The 24,395-nt window shown below is 35.3% G+C and overlaps 1 protein-coding gene and 2 long non-coding RNA genes across 4 annotated transcripts; 1 reads left to right on the forward strand and 2 right to left on the reverse strand.

Annotated features, from left to right (window-relative positions):
- LOC109844980 lies at positions 2,725–4,655 on the reverse strand. Of its 2 annotated transcripts, XR_002248183.1 has the most exons (4): positions 4,609–4,655; positions 3,664–3,696; positions 3,156–3,198; positions 2,725–2,784 (listed from the first exon to the last, which is right to left on the reverse strand). It is a non-coding gene; the product is annotated as an uncharacterized LOC109844980 (long non-coding RNA). The 2 variants fall into 2 exon arrangements; XR_002248182.1 differs by lacking the exon at positions 4,609–4,655 and having other exon boundaries at positions 3,664–4,201.
- Positions 4,998–5,433, reverse strand: LOC109844979. Its single transcript, XR_002248181.1, has 3 exons — positions 5,411–5,433; positions 5,155–5,212; positions 4,998–5,044 (listed from the first exon to the last, which is right to left on the reverse strand). It is a non-coding gene; the product is annotated as an uncharacterized LOC109844979 (long non-coding RNA).
- On the forward strand, positions 5,848–6,153 carry LOC109845934 (dehydration-responsive element-binding protein 1F-like). The gene has a single exon (XM_020415172.1). The coding sequence runs from the start codon at positions 5,848–5,850 to the stop codon at positions 6,151–6,153; it is 306 nt and encodes a 101-aa protein (XP_020270761.1).

Below are 24,395 nucleotides of genomic sequence, written 5' to 3' on the forward strand. Positions count from 1 at the left end.
ATTTTTAGATTTCATGTGTCATTTGCAAGTTTACAAAGTTTTGAGAGTTTTCTGTAATTTTGAACTTTGAGGGTGTTATTTGCTATTTTTTAAACTATGAGAGTGTTTTCTACAAATTCCAAACTTACAGGGGGCTGCTGATATTTTTTTTAATTGCATGTGTTATTTTTAGTTTTTAAAATTTTAGAGTGGTTTTTGTAATTCTAAACCATTGAGGGTGTTTTTTGCATTTTATTAATATTTGAGGGTGTCATTTGTAAATTTTTAATTTATAGTGGACTAATGGAAATTTATAGATTTTGTGGGTCATTTATAAGTTTAGAAAATTCTAAGATTGTTGTTGTAATTTTGAACTCTTTAGGGTTTCTTCTATAATTTTTTAAACTTCGAGGGTGTTGTTTTACAAATCTCAAATTTTAAAGAGGCTACTGGTGATTTCCTAATTTTATGTGTATTGGTCGTTAGTTTACCCTTAGGGTATTTTATGTAATTTTAAACTTTTAAATTTTTTATAATTGTTAAAACTTTGAGGGTGTTTTTGAAAAAAAATTCCATTTAAATGCGCAAATTGGGGGTAATAGTCCACCCGTTTATGACCCATTTATCTTTAATAGAAATAATAACCACTCATTTATGACTCATTTAACCAAACGAGTGTTTATAAAGAGATTTCTGCTTCCTTTTTCTTTTCACATTTTACGCACATGTTGGCTTTCGCATATGCCGTTTATAAGCATAAAGCTATTTAAAAGTTGTTAAGTATGAATCAGTAGCTTATGTCACCTTGATATCTTCAGCCATTCTTTCGCTCGTAGTAAGATGTACCCCACGCTTCAAAGCGATCTTTGCAATCGAACTTCTTTCCCACAGCTTCAGCTTCGCTGTAGCTAAACCTTGATGCTGCCTACTTCTTCCTACATGAAGAGGAATTTGAGCACTAAGAAAAAATAAATTCATATGAACAATTCAATTGCTAAAGGGATATAGTAATAAGATGCTCGCTTACCAAGGGCAAAATGAGGAGGCAATACCCTGGCAAACCTCCTTATTGCAGTACCTTCCTTATAACCAAAAGAAGACCTCACGCCATAAGGGATGATTCTAAAAGGAGGTTTATAGCCATGAACAATGCCTGGAAGCATATCAGCATCTACAGGCAACGGATCAGGTCCTGGCCAATCATCATATCTCGGTCCTAAACTATCTAATAAACTGTCCATTTCATTTTCATATTTGACCTCAGGAGGTGATTCTATATCTTGTTTCCTCTCAAAAGGAGCTGGAAGACTTAGTGGGGGATGTTATAATAGTAATTCATGGAAGATGAATAGTTGTAACGTTTTTCATTATTAGTGTGTAATGTCAAGACTTAGTGGGGGAATGTTATTAGTGGGTGGTTAAATAAAAATTTGATGCTAATAAATGGGGAGGTTATGAAAAATTAAGTATGTATATATCTTAATGTATGCATGTATGGATGTATGGATGTGCTAGAGATGTATGCATGTATGTGTTTCGGAGGGTATTTTTGGAAGAAATGTTTTAACATGGCAACACACTTTTATAATAGTATTAGATTAGATTAGATTAGATTAGATATCTGGGTTTGGGTGGGCAAATGAGTTTGGGTCAATTATGCCACCCCTAGTAATTATGTTTGACAATAAATTTAGCAAATATTAAGATTTTAAATATTCTAAAATTAGTGTGTGAGGGTCTCATGAGAATTTTTAGGGAGAAACTCTCATGTATTCATAACCAAGAGTATCAAAGTGCAGCTTTTATAAGCTTTAAATATTTAAGTGCAACCAACACTAGTAGAAAATCACGTATTCTAGACGGAATATTCTAGACGGAATTTTTTCCGTCTAGAATGTATTAAACTAGACGGAAATTTTCCGTCAAGAATATTCCGTCTAGAATAAAACATTCTAGACGAAAAATTCCGTCTAGAATAGTATCCTAGACGGTTCCTTTATTTTTTATTTTTTTAAAAAATAACCAGATATTCTAGACGGAAATTTCCGCCTAGAATAGTATCCTAGACGGAAATTTCCGTCTATAATACACTGACCAATTTTTTTAAAAAAATTCACCAAATAAACCCGTCTAGGATGCCTCAAATTTTCCGTCTAGGATGAATTTTCCGTCTAGTATGTAGTATTCTAGACGGAAATTCCGTCTAGAATACATCCTGGACGGAATATTCTAGACGGAATTAAAAACCGTCTAGAATACATCCTAGACAGATTATTCTAGACGGAATTTCCGTCTAGAATAATTTATCCTAGACGGAAAAAAATTCCGTCTAGAATAAGTATTCTAGACGGAAATTTCCGTCTAGAAATCTTATTCTAGACGGAATTTGATTTTTTAAATTTTTTTTTTTTATTTTTAAAAAGTATTCTAGACGAAATTTAAGCATCCTAGACGGAATTTCCGTCTAGAATACTATGCTACAGTGTTTTTTTTTTTGCAAAATCTACTTTGAGTGTATGTACATAATCTTGAATAACAAAAAATTATATTCATATCCAACACAATCTAATTAATTCCAATATCAAATCCAATTATATTCAAATAATACATTCACCAAAATAGTAGAGAGATACATAAATTATTTACAAACGTTTACATAAATTATTTACAATGGCTATGCACTTCTAGGAAAGAATGTAATTCATCGATACATGATTATTAATCTATTTGAGTTCCTTTTTGTTCTTCCAGATTTGCTTGACACCATCCAACTCCTTCCAGAATGCCTCATTATAGCCAGGAATGCTGCAAAATGAAGAACGGTTATGCATAAGGCAAGGAGTTATCGAAGTAGAGTATCATATTTCTTAGTACAAGCTATTATCTAAATCATATTTTCATATGTGTATTTCTACTAGTGACTTCATTTTAGTAGCATCGCAGAAACCCAACCCAAGCATGTTTTGAATTATCATGATTCACATAAAAGATAATACAAAGTAAAGCCATAATTTAGTGAAAGATTATATCATATTTCCAAAAGGATACATATTTTCATGGACAATTTTATAATATCCCCATGTAAAAGAACCAATCAATAAACAGTAGAACACCATCAAAACACATGAATGCACACTAATGCATTGAGATCCAAAATACACAGCAACAAAGCTCACCTGAATTCTCCAATGACCAACACTTCTGTTAACAGATAAACACCTGCGAAACATGGGAAACAAAAATTAAAACCACATATAGAGGATATACAATAGACGGAAAAAAAAACCAAAATTCTTCTATTCGACTACCTCGGTTTGTATATACAAAATGAATACCCAACTAAAGATTTCAGGGAATGATTGCACACTCAAATGTCAAATCATACAACAAACACATTAGCTAAATGTCAAATCATACAACAAACACATTAGCTAAATCAGCATCTTTTAGTCATTATTAGCTAAGTTAGCTTGTTTCAGTTCTTGTTAGCAAATACATGAATTAATTATGCCCAAAAATTAAAGTTAGTAAGCATAAATCAGAAAATTCATATAAGAAAACTAACTGTCATCGTGCATGTGTAATGAACTATGGAGACTTAATTCAGTACGACTACTTGACTATCAACAAGCAATATGAATATATGATATGAAGTCAATGAGGTTAATGCCGGACAACACTTACCTTGCGTTGCCAGTATCTGGGATTCCTTTTCTCCTGTTTATATAAAAAAACTCTAATAAGCACATTATGTCTGATGTTTAAAAAAAGTAAGCAGGAAGGAGGCCTCTTCCTTCAGAAATGACAATGAAGTAGAAAGCTCCATAAATCTACACAGAAGTAGCAGTAAATATTTATCATAAGCGAGGTTGAACCACATTTTTTTCAGCTACACTTTTCTAAAAGAGTCCCTCTTGAAACCATTATCATCGCTTTCCTAAAAAGCATAAAGAAGATATGATAAGGAAAACACTTAAAGAGTCCCTTTGCATATCAACATCAAATATCCAGATATGTTTGTATATTTGAAATGTAATATGCAGAGTATCTGTTTGATGAGTAAAATCACAGTTCATAAAATCATGATCTGACTAAAGCATATTGATATTTGATCTTCTGATCCGAGAAAAATATTATTTTGCATGTGAATATCATAGATCTAATATAAATTGTGATTTTCATAGTATGCATTCAGAGTCAGTTGGATAACCATCAACATCAAAGTCTCGTATTACTGGATATCTTAGAATTGGAATGAAGGGGGAAACAGGTAGGATATCACAGTTTACAAAACCAGTACTATAATAGCAGGATACTCGACTTTTTAATCCAGAAGAAAGCTTTTATTACGCATTTTTGGAATATCATATACTTAAAAATACAATTTGATGATTATAATATAAAAATCCAAAAGAGAGCTTGTTTGCTATAATATAAAAATACAAAACACGCTTAGAGTTTACAAACATACATAGATTGCATAATTGAAAGACACGAAAAATCCATATGAGACTAGACAACCAAATTCCATATTACATATGTAAGATATTATATAGATTGATTCCAGCATGATTATCAATATTAGCATTTGAGTATTAGTACATACAAGTAAAAGAAGGTGCCACTTACCCTCTGCTGTCAGTATTGCGGATTGTTTATTCCCTTCAGCTCTTTTGTTTATTCCCTTCAGCTCTTTTGATGTGTGATTCCTTTTCTCCTGTTTATATAAAAGAAATCAATAAGTTTACATTTGATTACAAAAGGCCAATAAAGTGAACTAGATGAAAATGTTATAATTTTCAGCTAGCCTCCATGAGAAAATCAAATTTGTAGCCTACATGATAGTGGGCACATTGAAACGAGACAATATTGCAATGCCATAATGTTGTAGTAGCATTCAGAAGAAATGTCTATAAGTTAAAGTACATGACACATGTCAATGATAAGCTCATATATTTTCACAAGTAATCACCTTCAGCTTCAAGAATCTGAGCACGTTTTTTTCTTTCAGCTTCAACTTGCTTTTTCATAGCCGTCAATACGCTAGGTGGAGGTGTTACATCCACTGCATTAAATCAAATAACAAAAACAATGTGTAAAATTACAGCAAAACTGCCGCCCAAGTAATATGAACTGAACCCAAGTAATATGCACTGAAAACAAAGATAGACTTACTTATTTCATATCGAATACACTCAACACCCCAACCAGAAGCAGCGTCATTGATTACACTCTGTTTAGAGTAATGCCATTCACTAAATTAGGATCAAAATAAAACTAAGCAAAAGCAATACAACACACTTTCGTATAGCCGATGACTACTATCGCTCCTAACTTCTTCTCTCCTGTTCAACATCATTACTAAACCCTATTGGATAACAAAAAATTGAGCCCGTGAAGACTTCTATCAAGTGAGAAACTTCAAACTAACCACAATCTTCTCATTGAGTTTCGCCCTCTCCTTCAAACCCAATTGCATATATTATAGATCATTTTTAGTTTATGTGTCAGTACATGCATACTTTTCTTGCAGGTAGGATGAATATCTCACCGATCTGAATGAAATTGATTTTTGTTCCTTCCATAATTTTGCCAAGAATGCATGTAGATCAAACCTCCATCCCAAAATGCCTCTCCACTCTTTGTAGAGGCACTTCACAAACATAAATCACAAAGTAAAGATCAATTTCATTCAGATAAACTCACACAAGCATTTTAACAAACAGTTGGCATGCATTTCTCAATTTAAACACAAACTCACAGCCATAGCTAGAATTCAACATTCAACATTTGACAGCGTAGTCAAGTAAAACTTACAGCCACAGCTAGAAACCCGCCACCCTGTGTACCGAGGCGTCAGGGAGCGCAATGGCGGGAAAGGCCCCGCCGGCCCCGCTCAACTTCGAAGACTCCGCGTGGATGCTGCCGCGTGTGGCGTCGAGCAGCGCGGAGGAGATACGGCGTGTTGCGTCGGAGGCGGCGGAGAGGTTCAGGCCAGTGGTGTCTTCGCCGAGGCAACCGATGCCTTCTCCGTCGACATTGTCGTCGCGGCCGCCGCCAGCGGTGTTCGTGGACGAGGAGGCGCTGTTTAATATGTCGGGGTTGCTGAAGGAGATGGCGGAGGGGTTGATGCTGACGCCGCCGGAGATGGGGGAGAGGGAGAGGGAGGAGTAGGAGGGGGGTTCCTGAAATGAAAACGAATTTGGGGATGAATTATTCGTTTTAGGGGGGAAAGGAGGGCATTCGCGGGTTTATTTGGTGAATTTTTTTAAAAAAATTGGTCAGTGTATTATAGCCGGAAATTTCCGTCTAGGATACTATTCTAGACGGAAATTTCCATCTAGAATATCTGGTTATTTTAAAAAAAATAAAAAATAAAGGAACCGTCTAGGATACTATTCTAGATGGAAAATTCCGTCTAGAATGTTTTATTCTAGACGGAATATTCTAGACGGAAAATTTCCGTCTAGTTTAATACATTCTAGACGGAAAAAATTCCGTCTAGAATATTCCGTCTAGAATATTCCGTCTAGAATACGTGATTTTCTACTAGTGACGGAAAAAATTCCGTCTAGAATATTCCGTCTAGAATATTCCGTCTAGAATACGTGATTTTCTACTAGTGCGAATAAATGAGTGATGATTGGCCCAATGATTGTTCATTGTCATTATATATTGAGAAATATATATTTAATTGTGTTACTGACAACCCGATTAGTTTTTCCCCTAAATATGAAAACTCATGGGGTGCAATTATAAAACTTTTTAATTTTTAATTATATAGTGGTATTTTGAAAATCCTTGGTTCGCCACTGGGAATGACGCATGAGGGATGGCAAATAAAGGCGGTAACATGAAATTGGCTAATTAGGAGCGGTTATCTTTAATAAGCTCAGTGGATTTTTCAATTAATATTAAAAGAGAAATTGCAAGAGAATGGATGTAGATGGTTATATGTTGACGTAGGGATGGCAAAATTGACCCGAACCCATTTGCCCACCTACACCGACCCACTAAATGACCCATCTAAACTCACTCATTTAGTTAAACTAGTTGAGATGTACTTGCAAAACACGTGATTGAATATCATGATTATTTAAATTGATAAAAAATAGAGTAAACATAAAAAAAATAAAGTTTTTTTTGTGGGATTGATCATCAACTCAATAATTTCTCTCTCAAATAAAATATTATCATTGTTTCCTTCAACCCAGACTGTGGTCATGTGATCTACTATTTATGAGTTATAAACACATTAATCTAGTATAACATCTCTGTTTATTAGTACTTTGAAGTCTTCAAAAGATGAGTGATCATTCAATTCGTAAAGAAATTTTGCATATAAATTTACTTGCAATGTGTCCATTGAACTTTTAGTCGTGATTTGACTCATATTCGCATTAATTTTTAGTTGTGGTTTAACTCATATTTACATTATATAATATTCTCATTCAATTTTATAGCAGCTCATTCTATGTATCATAGAAGTAAAACTAAAAATATAAAGAATTATTTTCTTATAAAATTAGAGTAGGGAGATTATGATATATTTTGCCATGTGCTCTAAGTATAAAATTTTTTTTTCTTTGATGCAAGGTCCCTATCAAATCTTACCCCAAATAATATGAATAAAAAATGCTATTATAACTCATTTGCTTAGGGCAATTGTATTGTATATAGGACATATAACTCATCTGGAATATCCACATGTGCTAAGTGAATTTTACTGTTGCGAGAGCAACATGTTAGAGGCTCGTATTCAAACTTTTTGGCTCTATAAAAAATAAAAGAATTTGGAGTGCATAGCTTGTGTATCATAAAGAACATATTGGTTTATGAAGAATTTTTCCTAATAACGATATTATTACATTGATATTACTATTCAATATTAAGTCAATTTTATTATATAAGATTATATGACCCTTTTTAATAAATTATAAATTATATATATGAAATCTTGATGCTTATCGCCAGTAGTTGGGCTCCACAAAATATGTTAACTTTACATTGTAATTTGTTATTTGTAGTAATGTTGGCAATGTCATTGTCTTTCCTCTTTATCTTATTATTCACGCTTTTCTGATATAAGTTCTTTTTTTCTAATCACTTAATTGGCTATATTTACTTTTTATAATATCAGAAGTTAGAATATTCTCTTCTGTTTAAAAAGTGTTAACATGATTTTATTAAAAAATATATACACATAGTAGCAATAATATATACTTCAGTTCAACTAAAACATTAGCTTGCCACCATTTAGAGTCAGGTCCTTTCTACACTAGAATGGTGATATAGTGATTACATAGTACAAAAATCAAAGAAGAAATTTTTACAAAGGAAAAGTAATTTAATATGTCAAATTAACAACTAATTTATAAAATATACATAAGTAGTGCAGATAGCTATAGAAAGTAATGTACATATCTTCATGAAAATTCCATAATGAGTGACCAACTACAATCATCCTAATTTAAGCATAAATAATTATTATTTTAGTTACTAATTTTATACGCGTAACTATAGAATAAATCTCAAGCAAAAAATAGGAATTGAGATTGTATTATCCTGTGGGTAAATAAATAAATGTTACTAGAGCTCCTCTTTATATTAAATTTAAAAGTAATAATTTAAATTATTAAGCGTCAAATATTAGCTAATGTGAGAACAGTCAAAATTATATAGTGGGTTCATATTAAATATAATTTATAAAAAATAGTACATTAAAGTCAAAATCTTTTTAACCACTATGTAGATTGTCTGAAAATTTTTGCATATATAAACTATACTGTATAGAAATAATGATAGGCACACTTAGCTATGGCCGAATAATCTTAAGAACTACTTACTCTTTAATATCATCATTAATTGACGTATCTATGCATTACACTAAAAACACAATGAAAATTTAGAAAACTATAAAATAAACACCCTCAAGAGTTTTAAAAACTATTAAAAAATCCCTAAAATTTTGTAATATACAAATACACAAAACTAACATTACATTAAAATCAAGGAATTAAAAAAATCATTGAAAATTTTCAAACTTTAGAGGGGTAATTTGTAATGTACTAAACTTTAAGGGTGTTTTTTGTAAATTTCAAATTTAATAGTTTTACAATTATGTATGTTCTTTTCAAAAAACGTTACGAGTAATATTGACAATAAAAAGTTTTTCCTAAACCAATACTTTTAAAGGGTATATGATAATTTTTATAAAATTTAATTTTCTAGGGGTTGTTAGTAATTTTGCATATTCATTTTAGTGTCTATAGGTTAGAAATTCTCATGGTGTTTTTGGTAAATTATCAATTTTAGGAGGATTTTATAATTTTTTTAACTTATAGGCCTTTTCTACAATTTGTAAATTATTTATAGACTATTTATAATTCCTATACTTTCAATTTATTAATGAGTTTGAAATTCTTAGGGTGTTTTTTGTAAATTTGAATTTTAAGGGTATGTTTATAATTTTTAAAAATTTAAGGGTGTTTTCTATAAATTATAAATTATGTAGGGGATATTTATAATTTTTATATTTTTAATGTACTGTTAGGTTGGACATTATCAGGATTTTTATAAATTTTATAATTTTGAGGGTTTTATTTTATAATTTGTAAAATATTTAGAGTGTTTATTGTAAATTCTATAAATTTTGAATGTGTTTTTATAAATTTTGAATTTTAAGGGTGTTTTTATAATTTTTAAAAACTTACAAGATATTTTCTCTAAATTCAAAAAACTTTCAATTTCTTTATAAAAATCGTGATAATTTTTGAAATTTTCAATGTGTTATTTTCTCCAAAGTCAAAAAACTTTCAGTTTATAGCTATCATATATTTTTCAGATTTCTCACTTAATTTAAATAAGTTAAATTTATAGTTTTCAAGATGCTTTAATAAAATTTTGAATTTGTAGTTGTGTTTTTACAATTTAAAAAACTTGGAGGATATTTTTTATAAAGTCCAAAAACTTTTAGGTGTTGGCCAGCATATGTTTTTTAGATTTCTCTGTGAACTAAAATAAGTAAAAGATTTAAATTTTATGAAACAAATCTCTTTTATCCAATAATATGTTAAGTCTCGTTATGAATAGGATAAATCATATAGTTATCAATTCAAAGAAGATAGGATAATTAGAATAAATTAGGATAATAATGTAAATTTTTTTAAATTTTAAGGATAATATTGACCACAAAAAGATTTTTTTTTAAACTTGTACTTTTAAAGGGAGTATGACGGGTCATAAATGGGTGGATATTATTTCTATTAAAGACAAATGAGCTATAACTAGGCGGGCTCTTACCCACCCATTTTCCCATTTAGATGAGTATTCTTTCAAAAACACCCTCAAAAGTTTCAACAATTGTAAAAAATATTTTTTAAAGTTCAAAAATACATACCTAGGTAAATTAACAACCAGCACAAATAAATTGAGGAAATCACCAGCAACCCCTTAAAAATTTTGATTTATAAAAAACACCTTAAAGTTTAAAAAATTATTAAAAAACACCATCAAAAATAAAAATTACAAAAAAATCTCAAAAATTTCTAACCTAACAAATGACACATGAAGTCATGAAATTCTCAGTACACCCCTATAAATTTAAATTTTACAAATAGCAAACTAAATGAGAAAGCACCCTCAAGGAGTTAGACTTACAAAAACCACTCTAAAAATTCAAAATCTAAAAATGACACATGAAATTCAAAAATTACCAACAGCCCCCTATAAATTAAAATTTTACCAAAAACACCCTCATAGTTAAAAAATTGCAAATAATACTCTCAAAGGTTCAAAATTACAGAAAACTCGTAGAATTTTTAAACTTGCAGTAACACTTGAAATCTGGAAATTTCTAGCAGTCCCCTATAAATTTAAATTTGTTAAAAACAACTTAAAGTTTAAAAAATACAAAGAAACACCCTCAAGGGTTTAGAATTACGAAAACCACCGTGAAACTTCAAAGCCTACAAATGACACATGAAATCTAAAATTTGCCAGCAGCCCCTTGTAAATTATTAATTTGCAAAAAATATCCTTAAATTTTAAATTTTGTAATAAACACCCTCAAGAGTTTAAAATTATATAAACCACTCAAACTTTCTAAACTTATAAATGACACATAAAATCTGAAAATTTCCAACAACCTCCTATAAATTTAAAATTTGTAAAAAAACAACTTCAATATTTTAGTAAATGCGCAAACAATCTCAAGGGTTTAAAAGTTAGTAAAACCACCTTAAAATTTCAAGACCCACAAATTACACATAAAATCTAGAAATTGCCACCAGTCCCCTATAAATTTGAAACTTTCAAAAACCACCCTTAAAATTAAAAAATACAAATAGCACCCCTAAGTTTAAAATTTATGGAACATAACCGCAGAAGATGCTTGTAATTTCTAGATTTGTAGTGTGATTTTTTTGATTTTTGGTGTTTTATGCAAATTTTAAAATCTTAAGGGTGCTTTTTTTACAAATTGTGAAACTTTGAGTGTGTTTTTTAGAAATTCCAAATTTACAAAGGGCTGCTGGAAATTTTATTTCATATGTCATTCGTAAGTTAAGAAAATTCTAAGATTTTTGTGTGATTTAGAACTCTTGAGGGTGTTATTTATATTTTTTTAAACTTTGAAGGTGTTTCTACAAATTTCAAATTTACATAGGGCTGTGGGTAATTTTCATATTTCATGTGTCATATTTAGGTTTTGAAATTTCAGAGTGGTTTTTGTAATTCTAAACACTTGAGGGTGTTTTTTGCATGTTTTAAAATATTAAGGGTGTTTTTTGCAAATTTTAAATCTATAGGGGGTTGTATGTAATTTTTAGATTTCGTGTGTCACTCTTAAGATTAGCAAATTCTTAGAGTTTTTTGCAATTTTGAACTCTTGAGGGTGTTTTTTGAATTTTTTAAATGTTGAGTGTGTTTGTAAGGACCGTGAAGTTTTGATACTAGTTAAAATAATTTTTTAGTATTTTTAAATATTTAATTATGATTTTTAAAAGAGTATTTGTATTTTTCTTAATTTCCTATAATTTTCTACGAATTAAAAACCAAAATTATATTTATTTAAATGGTTTTAATATTTATAAATTTATTTTGTGCAGTAAAAATTTCTAGAATAAATTTGTTGTGTTGTCGGTACTATTACGTAATATTTTAAATAATATATTATATTATTAATATTATTACAAATTATTTCATATAATACATAGTATTATTAATTACGTGTTTTTGGTATAATTTATTGTATTATTTTTATTGTTACATATTATCTTTCGTATTAGTATAACTAGTACGTTTTACTATGTACGTAATTATCTCATAATTATTTGATTTTAAATTTAAGTAAAAATATTTTTATTATTAATTATTCTCGTTTAATTGTACAATATGGGTATATTTCGACTATTTCGTATCAACTATTATAATACTACAACATGTACGTTTTTAATTATAGATAATTATTTCATTTAAAATATAAGCAATTATTTTTATTATTAATTATTTTTGTATTTTCCTAAACCCTAGTTTTCTCTTATATATATGTATTTTAATCTCTCTCTCTCTCCTTCCTCTATTCTATTTCACGCCGCCAGAGAGCATCCTTCGCTCTCTCTCTCCTACCCATCTATCTCTCTCGTCCGCCATCATCGCCGCCAACTCCATCAGACCCCGTACCTCGCCATCCGCCACCCGCCTGCACCCCAGAGCTGCCGACGACCTGCCTCCCCCGCCGCTCAACCCCCAGCTCCCTGCAACCTCGCCTGAGACCCCGACGCCCAAGTTCGTCGTGCTCCTCCTCCGCCCTCTTAACCACCATCTGCCGTCTACTTGAACCACTGCCTATATCACCACCCCGGACCCCCGAACGCTGCCTTGCCCTCCTCCGCGCTCGCCGCCTGAGCACCGCCGCTGGCCGTCGCCGCTGCCCGCGTCGTACCGCGTCCGCATCGGCGCCACCGTCTCCTCGTCAGACCCCACGGTCTCGCAGGCAAGATCCCGCTCTCCCGTTTCGTAGTTTGATTATTTATATTTTTTATGAATTATTTGCATAGTTTAATTGTGACGTATTTATCTGCGTGGGTTGTTTAGTGAATAATATAGATTTACATAATGGATATGTGATAAATAGCATTTTTAGAATAATTATAATGAATTAAAATAATTTAGTTCGGCAAAAGAAACATTTTTAGATAATTATAATAATTTAAAAGAATTTATTTTGGAAAATGAATTAGTTTAGATTAATTGTTAAGCAAAATAATTTAAAATGAATTAATTTAGAAAGATTATTTTCTGATTATGTAGATGTTGTTTATGATTTATAATTCTTATTTTGATTATCTGATATGTTATGATATTATTGTACATGATTAGCTGCATTGATTGTTCCATATTGTGATTGAGAATCATTAGGAGTTTTTGTCTATAGTGACCTGTATGACACAGTTGGGATCTAGAATCTTGTGTGTAATTGACCTGGAATTATGAGAATTTGGGTGAGAAGTCTTGGTCCATGTGAGCAGTTGTGATGGTTGATGTATATTCCAGGCTCGCGCTGGTGAAGTTTGTGTAGTCACCGGGGTGGGTCTGAGGAGATGAGATATTGTGATTGTTGATGCATATTCCGGGCTCGCACCGGTGAAGTTTGTGTAGTCACCAGGGTGGGTCCGAGGAGTTATGATATGTGATTGTTGATGTATATTCCAGGCTCGCGCCGGTGAAGTTTGTGTAGTCACCGGGGTGGGTCTGAGGAGTTAGGATATTGGTGATTTGCGATTAGTCAGTTACCTTAGGATATGAGCGTTGGCTCTGTGTGAGATAGTGACCGGTGGGTTATGATAGGATGGCTAGTGTTTTCTTTTCATACATAGGTTAGGGTTAATATTTAATTATCTATAATTTGAGACATATGATATATACATGAGGGTTTCCTTGTTTGGATTATTTCGTTCGACGTACTACGTCTCGAGTTGTAGATTTTTAAGTATTAATTCCATCTATTGTATGATCTTGTTGCTTGGATGGTTTCTGATCGCTACCTGCATGATTTTGCTACTTGGTTGATTTTTGGATTCTTCTTATTATTAGTATTCCAGTTGCATGCCTCTGTCGTTATTTCTATCATCACATGTTCTATTTTTATTTCTGTTATCGCATTAACCACGCATACATTATCATTACTGTTATTGTATTGTTCCTGCCTTGGGGATCTTGCCGTGTGTTCCACACGCTGACGTACTCCTATTTTCTGGGTGTACGTTAGATTTAGGAGATGAGCAGCCTCAGTTCGGGATAGTATAGGAGCCAGAAGATTCTTAGCAGGGATGTCTTGCAGAAGGAGTAGAAGAACCAACTGAAGCGTAGTGATTTTCTTCTGTAGTAGTAGTTGGATATTAAAACTCTTTTACCGCACTTTTCTTTAGTTTGATCATAGATTTAGTTATTTTATTTCCTTTTATTATGGACTATGTATTTCTTATTTCCTAGTTGAACTGTTATTGTAATAAGGGTACGTTTGACCCATATTTTATGTCAGGGATGATTTACTGTTGATGATATGTCTTTTCCTTATTCTGAGTTGTCTTTATATTCTTGCTATTATGATCGGGGACCTGTGACTTCGTATTATATTTATTTCTAGACGCTTAGCGTATTGGATTGAGAAGAAAAGAAAAGAGAAAAAAAATAGCAGTGTATATTGTTTTCAGCAAAAGTTGACTTTGTTATGGAATTCATTATATCTTTGGTCGATTACAATAAATTCGAAAGATATAGTCTTTTTATAAGACTTCTTTTACACAACAAAATGAAAATTACAACTCTTGAGAAAATAACACAAAAATCGTTTATCGATTCTTGTTTTGTGGGACTTTGCCTGTGCCGGGAGTGCTTTGACTCGTGGACCACCGAATCACAGATCGTGAAGGAGGCTTAATGATTCTGCCTTCGTTTATCGAAGTGAGAATTTGAAATGAAGATCTTATCAAAGTAAGATAATCGTTTTTCTTAAGATCAAGTCAAAGCTCGAATCTCAAGGAATCACACCAATAACTCAAGTCTGCTCTCTCTCTGCTCCGGATTGCTCTCTCGAGTGCTCGATCGGATGCTCTCTAATCAGCCCCCATTGGATGCTCTCTAATCAGCCCCCCTTTTGTAACCATCATCCCACTACCTAAATACTATCCTTTTATGATGTTAGTGGGTCTCCTTTCAGTTTGTAACCCTCTCCCCACGTTTATGGTTGATCTCAAGTAGTTATGAAGCCAAAAAACCGTCAAAAAAACGTGTTGTAACCAACTCTATGGCCGAGACAGTGAAGTCTGTCTCGCACTTCCGAGACAGTTTGTACTATCTCGGGTATTTTAGCTCTAACTCCCTCATATGATATCGGAATGAGATGATCCAAGATGATTTGGAAAGCTGACGAAGAGATCTACAACATTTGTCTTTTGACCTTCTTCAGATTTGGTGCGAGACAGTCATGACTGTCTCGCATTCCGAGACAGTGAAGTCTGTCTCGCACTTCTGAGACAGTTTGTATTATCTCGGGTATTTTAGCTCTAACTCCCTCGTTCGATCTCGGAATGAGATGATCTAAGATGAGTTGGAAATCTGACGAAGATATCTACAACTTTTATCTTTTAACCTTCTTCAGATTTGGTGCGAGACAGTCATGAATGTCTCGCATTCTGAGACAGTGAAGTCTGTCTCGCACTTTTGAGATAGTTTGTGTTGTCTCGGGTATTTTAGCTCTAACTCCCTCGTCCGATCTCGGAATGAGATGATTCAAGATGCGTTGGAAATATGACAAAGAGATCTACAACTTTTGCCTTTTAACCTTCTTCAGATTTGGTACGAGACAGTCATGACTGTCTCGCATTCCGAGACAGTGAAGTCTGTCTCGCACTTCTGAGACAGTTTGTGTTGTCTCGGGTATTTTAGCTCTAACTCCCTCGTCCGATCTCGGAATGAGATGATCCAAGGTGCGTTGAAAAGCTGACAAAGAGATCTACAACTTTCCATAGGCAAAACACTCATAGAGTAGATGAGACACACATGGTACTTCACCCTTTTGTGGATAAAGCACAACTCCTGGTTGAGTTGTTCCTTTATCGTTTAGCATGTTTCACAGACTCGTACGCTTCGCCGACTTATTTCGTGTGCTTTTTAGCTTCTCTAAAATATCAAATGATCTCCTTTGACTCAGATAATCCTCCTTGACTCAGATAGTGACATTCATCGTCTTTTTTTTATCTCGAGCTATATACGAGAACCTATAGGCAATTTTTTATGCCTACAGATACCCCCTCCAAAGTGTTTCAGCCTCATTCTTTTATAAAAGAGGCTAGAATAATTTGGATATGATACGTCTGGCCATTAATTCGTTGACTTCTTCATCTTTTAGTCTACTCAGTGCTTTGTAGAATAGCTAAAATTCTTCCGGTGTTGCGTTTATCGCTTGACCGTTGTCAAAGTCTTGAACTGAAATTGATGTTTTGATTTGTGAATTAGCTCTTGTCGTTGAACTGATATTGAACTGATTTTCTTCATTAAGAATTCATATCTGGATCGCAATTGAATCCCCTGAGATCATCCATTGGACTTTTTTCTTAGCCTTATTTTGGCAAAAATCATTGACGCGTTGGCAGGCGTTAACACAGTTTATCCTCGTGCGTTTACTGGAGTCTACACAGTTTAAACTCTTAAAATGTTAGAGCATAGCGGTCTTGAATGTTGAGGCTGTAGGACCAATTGTTCAGGTCGGTTCATCTGTAGATATGAATTTTATCCTAAGTTTGTCAGATACTCAAGTCACGAGACTAACTAATAAAGCTGGTGCGTCAGTGATTATCGCATTTATAGGATTTTTGGCAAACCCTCAGCCATCAACGGGTTTGAGAAGCCTTTACCGATTACCGTTTGAATCGGGCTAGCATGCAGATTGTTTAAGTCCGTTCTGCATGTAACGTTATGCTAAGAGAATAAACTCTCTTAGACTTGGTGCTATGATGTTGAATACATAGACTTGTTTGTTTTCACGGGAACGGACCACCCGGCAACGCGTATTAGGCGTAGGCTTATCTCTAATAAGGGATCGAGATAGAGCCCCCCATGCATTAAACATGGATTTGAAAATGTTGATGGGTTACGTCTTTTTGGTGGAAAGATGAACCTGACACTGGAGAGGAAGAATTTTATATTCTATCTCCTGGTCTCCTTTTTGTTGGTAGAGATGAACCCGATGATGGAGAGGAAGAATTTTATATTCTATCTCCTGGTCTCTTTTTTGTTGGTAGAGATAAACCCGATGATGGAGAGGAAGAATTTTATATTCTATCTCCGTGGTCTCTTTTTTGTTGGTAGAGATAAACCCGATGATAGAGAGGAAGAATTTTATATTCTATCTCCGTGGTCTCTTTTTTGTTGGTAGAGATAAACCCAAAATCGGAGAGGAAGAATTTTATATTCTATCTCCTAGTGCAAAGGAAACTCGAAGTGGGATATCCACTTAGAGAATCTGGATTGGTTTGAATAATCCTAACTGTCATAAAGTTTGATTATCCAATTCAAAGCTGGACCTTTCGTTCGCAAAATGAATCGAAAGGAGATTTTGGCCGTGGTCCTAATTGTAGTAAGGTTTGACCAAGTGGGAGTTTCGAGGTGATCCTAACTGTAGGAAGGTTTGATCACTCGATTTATGGACCTCTCGTTCATTGAAGGAATCGAGAGGGGATTTTGGCTTTGGTCCTAACTGTTTAAAGGTTTGACCAAATAGGCAGTGAGATGATCCTAACTGTTTAAAGGTTTAATCGTTCAATTTGTGGACCTCTCGTTCATGGAGGGAATCGAGAGGGGATTTTGGTTTTGGTCCTAACTGTTTAAAGGTTTGACCAAATGGGAATTTGAGACGATCATAACTGTTTAAAGGTTTGGCCGTTCAATTTGTAGACCTCTCGTTCATGGAAGGAATCGAGAGGAGATTTTGGTTTTGGTCCTAACTGTTTAAAGGTTTGACCAAATAAGAAGTGGGAGCGAGGTACAAATAACGATGGGAATGTTAACTTGTACACAACTCCTGGTGGGAGTTTTTGGTGGGGGTTTGATAATCGCTATGGATCAGCTGATTGAAATTTTGGATGTCGTGTCAGGACTTCAACAGTGGGAGTGTTAAAGACTTAGGCACAGCGGGGGTTTGAATGGATTCAACCATGAAGAATTTTGGTGGACCCACCATCAATTAATTTGATCAGTGAGGGATTTTGTGATGGAGGACTGTGAATCATTAAGCACTCCACAATCACTCCGTGGGAGTTTCGTGAGGGAAAATTGACCCGATGAAGTCATTGAATCTCATCTCAACGAAAGAATGTTTCGAAAGTCACTGTAGAAAGGTTTTAATCATCTTGGAAATGATTAAATAGCCACGGTGGGAGGTTCTTAATCATGATTAAGAATAAATTATTCTGATGATTGGTTTTCACCTAATCGGTTTTGGATTATCCTTAAAAATACCATGTGTAGTATTCTCCAGGAACTTTCCATTGGAATGAATTGAGGTATTCCACCCCCAGCTCTTTGGCGAATCTAAATCCAATTATATTCGGCCACATTGTTGGGTTATCCTTAAGAATATTAGGAGTAATATTCTCTAGGAACTTCCCGTTATTGAAAATAAGGGAAGTAGTTTAACCTCGTATACCTGTCGGAGGAGAGGGAGAAGCAGTTTATACTCTTTGGAGTTAGGAAAAACAGTTTATACTCGTGTACCCAATAGAGTATGGGGTCGTTTTTATTTGGCTTGTTTTGTCATTATGACACCAGAGTCAATTAAGGCTTGGATTTTGTTTTTGAGTCCAAAACAAACCTTAGTGGGATGAAGAACCCTTCTGTGGTATGCACAGTAGTTTGGATCCGTAATCCTTTTAGCTCCCTCCTGATCTTTAATAGGTGGTAGCTCGATCTTGTAGTTGGCGAGGAGGTATTTCAAGATGGCTGGAGCTTCATCATCTTCGAAAGAATACTCCTTTTGGAACCTCGGATCGAGAGTCGCGTTCACAGGAATTGCGGATGTCGTCGGTTGACCTCTCTCAACTTTCTTTCAGCTTGTTCACCGCGTAGTTTTAACTCTTTCCAAATGGTGAATGGTACGACCCCTAGGGCTTCCAGGACATCGATGGAGAGATTATTGTGACATGTTTGCAGGATGAACTCCTCTGTAACAGGATCTCTGCAATTCATTGCTTTGTTACGGAAGCGCTTGACAAAATTATCGATTGACTCTCCGTCTTTTTGCTTCTCATCCAGAAGGGTTCCGATTGACACTTTGGTATCATCATCAAAGAAATTGCTGAGGAATAAACTTTCCATGTCATCCCAGCAATTGATGCTCCCTGGCTTGAGACGCCGATACCAATCGAAGGCCGACCCGCGAAGGGTGCCAACGAATGACCGGATCATTAAAGCCTCATTTCCAGAGGTCATGCCCAAATGAGACTTGAAATAAATCAAGTGCTGAATAGGCGAGCTCTTCCCATCAAACGGTATGAAGTTAATCAGATTGAATTTTGACGGGTATGATATTGAATCCCATTCTCTTGGATAGGGACACAGAATACCCGTCTTCTTTACTTCCTGAGCGGACATCAAAGCATTGACTTTGTTTTCAAGGTCTTGTATTTTCTTGTCCTCATTTTCATCTCTTTTTAAGTGATATTGAGCAGAAATAATTAGGCTACCCCCGGTTTTATTAAGAGGTGCAATTAAACCACCCTTAATATCGTTATTGGAAGAATCCATTGAACCACCCCCAGTGTTATTGTTATTAGGAGGTGTATCGGTCATAATAACTTCATCCACTTCTGGATCACTGTCATGTACAACATTCTGAGTGTGGCGGTTAGATTCAGCTCGCTGACTGGACTCAGTAGGTTGAGGCCATTGAGCTAGCAATTCTCTCATTTGTTGGATAGCCAACTCCATCTCTGTCTTCATCTCAGCTCTAATTTCTTCACGTTGTTTGTCTAGAGCTTCTTGAAGTATTTGAACGAACCGATCAGAGGTAATTGTGAGTACTTCTCTGGTTTGCCCTGTGCTGGATATTGTATCATCCGAAGTGATGGCTGAACAAGTGTCTGAAAGTTCATCCTCCAAGGATATTCCTTCATGCATTCTCTTGTAATCCCTACGTCTGATGGCTCTTAATTGGAGTCGAGACATCCGTTGAGTAATTCTTGGATTGACTTTTCCTCTTGGGGAAAAGTCGGGATTTGAGTCACTTGAATGCCGCTTAGACTTTCTTTTATCAACCATGTTGATGGTGACTTCAAGGAATTCATCATCTTGGATAGCTGATCTTCTCTTGCGGAAATATCTCGGCTTAGGCTTCGACATTTCGGTGAAAAGACTGTGGAATACCAAGACTCTTCGTGGGATGGCTTCTCGTTTTGCGTAGTTATATTCCGACAATGCTGCTTTAATGAATTACGCACAGGAACAATGAGAGTTTATTTCTCGAATAATTCTCTTTCGAAATTTATTCAAACCCACAGCTTGATAGTACGATTCATCGGTATGATTGCCGAAAAATTCTATCGTCTGTTGGTATAACTTCCCAGGCATAACGATGTCTTTTGGCGAACACGTCTTCTTCTGGGGGTGTAAAACATTGTTGGCATTCTCAGGACAAATTATTGTTGCCTTTGAGCGATCCAAGGTTGTGTCAGGAGTCACACGTTTAGAACCACCCCCTTGTGGGTGCGGAGTCTTAACGGGCTCCGAATGCTGATTTTGCATAAGTCCAGACTTTGGAATCCAAACTTTGTAGAGTTTTGGTGGTTCTTTGGCCACCAATTTCTCGTTTCTTTCTCGTCTTTGTTGTAAGAGAGAACGGGCATGAGCAGCGTTTGCACGACGTTTTTGTGTACGTTCTTTGAGGGTCGAGCGAGCCCTTTTAACAAAAATCTATTCATCTGTCGTTAGTTTATCGGAGATATGAATGGTTGGTTGTTGAGACGACAGAACCACTCGGTGCCTCCTCGACTCTAGGTCCGCGTGATAACGAACCCCGTCGGTTTGTTCCAAGGCCTTAGCTATTTGGCGAGCGCAGCGCTGACGTTGTCTCTGACGAGTCCTCTTCGTCAGTGCCGGTGGGCTTTGATTCGATGACTCTTTAACTAGATAAGAGTCATCGCGAACAAAGGTGTTGTGAGTAGAATCCTCAGCAACAATCAGGCGAGAGTCTTCATTTCGTGCCTTCTTTGGCGTGTAAGTCTTCTTCAATGGTGAGATCCTCTTGTACTTGTGAGACAATGAAGATCTTGAAGAGGGTGATGAGAGATATTCCTCAAACTTGGTTTGGTCGAACTCGTATTCGACCGTGGATTCAACTGGAATCTTGATCGGCAGCGAGACCGTTGGCTCCCACTATGGTCGCCAGTTTATTTTCAGCAAAAGTTGACTTTGTTATGGAATTTATTATATCTTCGGTCGATTACAATAAATTCGAAAGAGATAGTCTTTTTATAAGACTTCTTTTACACAACAAAAGAAAAATTACAACTTTTTAGAAACAAACGCAGGATCGTTGTTTGGATCTGTTTTCAGCGAAAGTCGTTTCCATTGCAGATTCCATTAAACTTTGATGTGTTTACAAGAAATTACAATGAAAATAAAAGAAAATATAACTCTCGAGAAAATAACACAGAAATTGTCTATCAACTCCTGCTTTGTGGGTCTTTGCCTGTGCCGTGAGTGCTTTGGCTCGTTGACCACCGATTCAAAGATCGTGAGGTTGCTTAGGGATCTCTCCTTCATTTATCGAAGTAAAGATTTGGAAACGAATATCTTATCGATGTAAGATGTCCGTTCTTCCAAAGATCAAGTCTGAGCTTAGATCTCTAGGAATCACCGAATGATGCTTGTCAAAGGGTGAAAGTTCTCTCTCTTCTTCAAAATCACTGAAAGCTCAAGCCTCTTCTGCTCCAAAATGCTCTCTCCCCTTTATCTCGTGTGTGAGGTATTTATAGGGGTCTCAGTGCACCACAGTTGAAACGGGGTGAAATACACTGACCGAGTATTTTCTCTTTGGCCGCTCAGTGGCAGTCTACACTGTCGCGTCTATTGGCGCTATAGGCTGCCGCGGCCAAAAAGGCGGTTATCAGCACGTTCCATCGTGCTTGAAACCGCTCTCCCACGACCTTTAACCACTCTTTTCGTGGTTTAACTGCTTGTCCACGTCAGCACACGTTCTATTTCTGATATGCCGCCACGTAGACTTCAAAACATCATCAAATAACTGCCTTATAACTACCACAGCATCCTTCTTTAACTGCCGCGGCACTATAGATTGCAGCGCCTAAGCCGCGGCACCTTAGGCTGCCGCGCCTTAACCGCGGCACCATGGGCTGCCGCGCCTTAGCCGCGGCACCATTGGCTGCCGCGCCACAGTGCTGCCAGATGACGTGTATATCGTTCTTCTATGTTGTTTTGAGTGGTGTTTAGACGTCTGTAAGCAATTTTTGACGCCTACACTCTCGAGTGCTCGATCGGATGCTCTCTAATCAGCCCCCCATTGGATGCTCTCTAATCAGCCCCCCTTTTGTAACCATCGTCCCACTACCTAAATACCATCCTTTTATGATGTTAGTGGGTCTCCTTTCAGTTTGTAACGCTCTCCCCACGTTTATGGTTGATCTCAAGTAGTTATGAAGCCAAAAAACCGTCAAAAAAAATGTGTTGTAACCAACTCTATGGCCGAGACAGTGAAGTCTGTCTCGCACTTCCGAGACAGTTTGTACTATCTCGGGTATTTTAGCTCTAACTCCCTCATCTGATATCAGAATGAGATGATCCAAGATGCGTTGGAAATATGACGAAGAGATCTACAACTTTTGTCTTTTGACCTTCTTCAGATTTGGTGCGAGACAGTCATGACTGTCTCGCATTCCGAGACAGTGAAGTCTGTCTCGCACTTCAGAGACAGTTTGTATTATCTCGGGTATTTTAGCTCTAACTCACTCGTTCGATCTCGGAATGAGATGATCCAAAATGCGTTGGAAAGCTGACGAAAATATCTACAACTTTTGTCTTTTAACCTTTTTCAGATTTTGTGCGAGACAGTCATGAATGTATCACATTCCGAGACAGTAAAGTCTGTCTCGCACTTTTGAGATAGTTTGTGTTGTCTCGGGTATTTTAGCTCTAACTCCCTCGTCCGATCTCGGAATGAGATGATCCAAGATGAGTTGGAAATCTGACAAAGAGATCTACAACTTTTGTCTTTTGACCTTCTTCATATTTGGTGCGAGACAGTCATGACTGTCTCGCATTCCGAGACAGTGAAGTCTGTCTCGCACTTCTGAGACAGTTTGTGTTGTCTCGGGTATTTTAGCTCTAACTCCCTCGTCCGATCTCGGAATGAGATGATCCAAGGTACGTTGGAAAGATGACGAAGAGATCTACAACTTTCCATAGGCAAAACGCTCATAGAGTAGATGAGACACACATGGTACTTCACCCTTTTGTGGATAAAGCACAACTCCTGGTTGAGTTGTTCCTTTATCGTTTAGCATGTTTCACAGACTCGTACGCTTCGCCGACTTATTTCGTGTGCTTTTTAGCTTCTCTACAATATCAAATGATCTCCTTTGACTCAGATAATCCTCCTTGACTCGGATAGTGACATTCATCGTCTTTTTTTTATCTCGAGCTATATGCGAGAACCTATAGGCAATTTTTTATGCCTACATATATTTCTTCTCAATCTAATACGTCGCGGGCTTGTTCACGTTCCGATTCCCGGGTATTTTGGGAAGCGGGGCGTGACAGTGTTTTTTTACAACTTCTAAATTTATAGGGGGGCCACTGTTAATTTTTAGATTTCATGTGTCATCTGCTAGTTTTAAAATTTTAGGGTGGTCTTTGTAATTCTAAAACATTGAAGGGCGTTTTTCATAATTTTTAAAACTTTAAGGGTATTTGTTGTAAATATTAAATTTATAGGGGCTGCATGAAATTTTCAGATTTCATTATAAGTTTAGAAATTTCTATTGGTTTTTTGTAATTTGAACTTTAAGGTTGTTTTGAAATTTTTTAAACGTTGAGGGGGTTTTTTGCAAGTTTTTAAAACTTTGAGGATATTTTTATAGATTCTAAATTTACAGAGTGCTGCTGATTGTTTTGAAATTTGATATGTTGTTTGTGAGTTTGTAAAAAGTCCTCTGAAAATTTGTACAAAGCCTTTGAAATGTAAAAAGTCCTCTAAAAGTTTGTACAAAGCCTCTCAAATGTTCGCAAAAAGACTCTTAAAAGTTTGCAGAAAGCCCCTTGTATGTTTATAGAAAACCATCTAAAAATTTGTAGAAACCTCTTGAAAATTTACAAAAATCTCCCTAAAATATGCAGAAAGTCTC

The sequence above is a fragment of the Asparagus officinalis genome, chromosome 6 (assembly GCF_001876935.1).
Source record: "Asparagus officinalis chromosome 6, Aspof.V1, whole genome shotgun sequence".
NCBI lineage: Eukaryota > Viridiplantae > Streptophyta > Magnoliopsida > Asparagales > Asparagaceae > Asparagus > Asparagus officinalis.

What these genes read in the sequence shown, in the direction of transcription:
- LOC109845934 (XM_020415172.1), top strand. Translation starts at nt 5,848, where the DNA reads ATGGCGGGAAAGGCCCCGCCGGCCCCGCTCAACTTCGAAGACTCCGCG.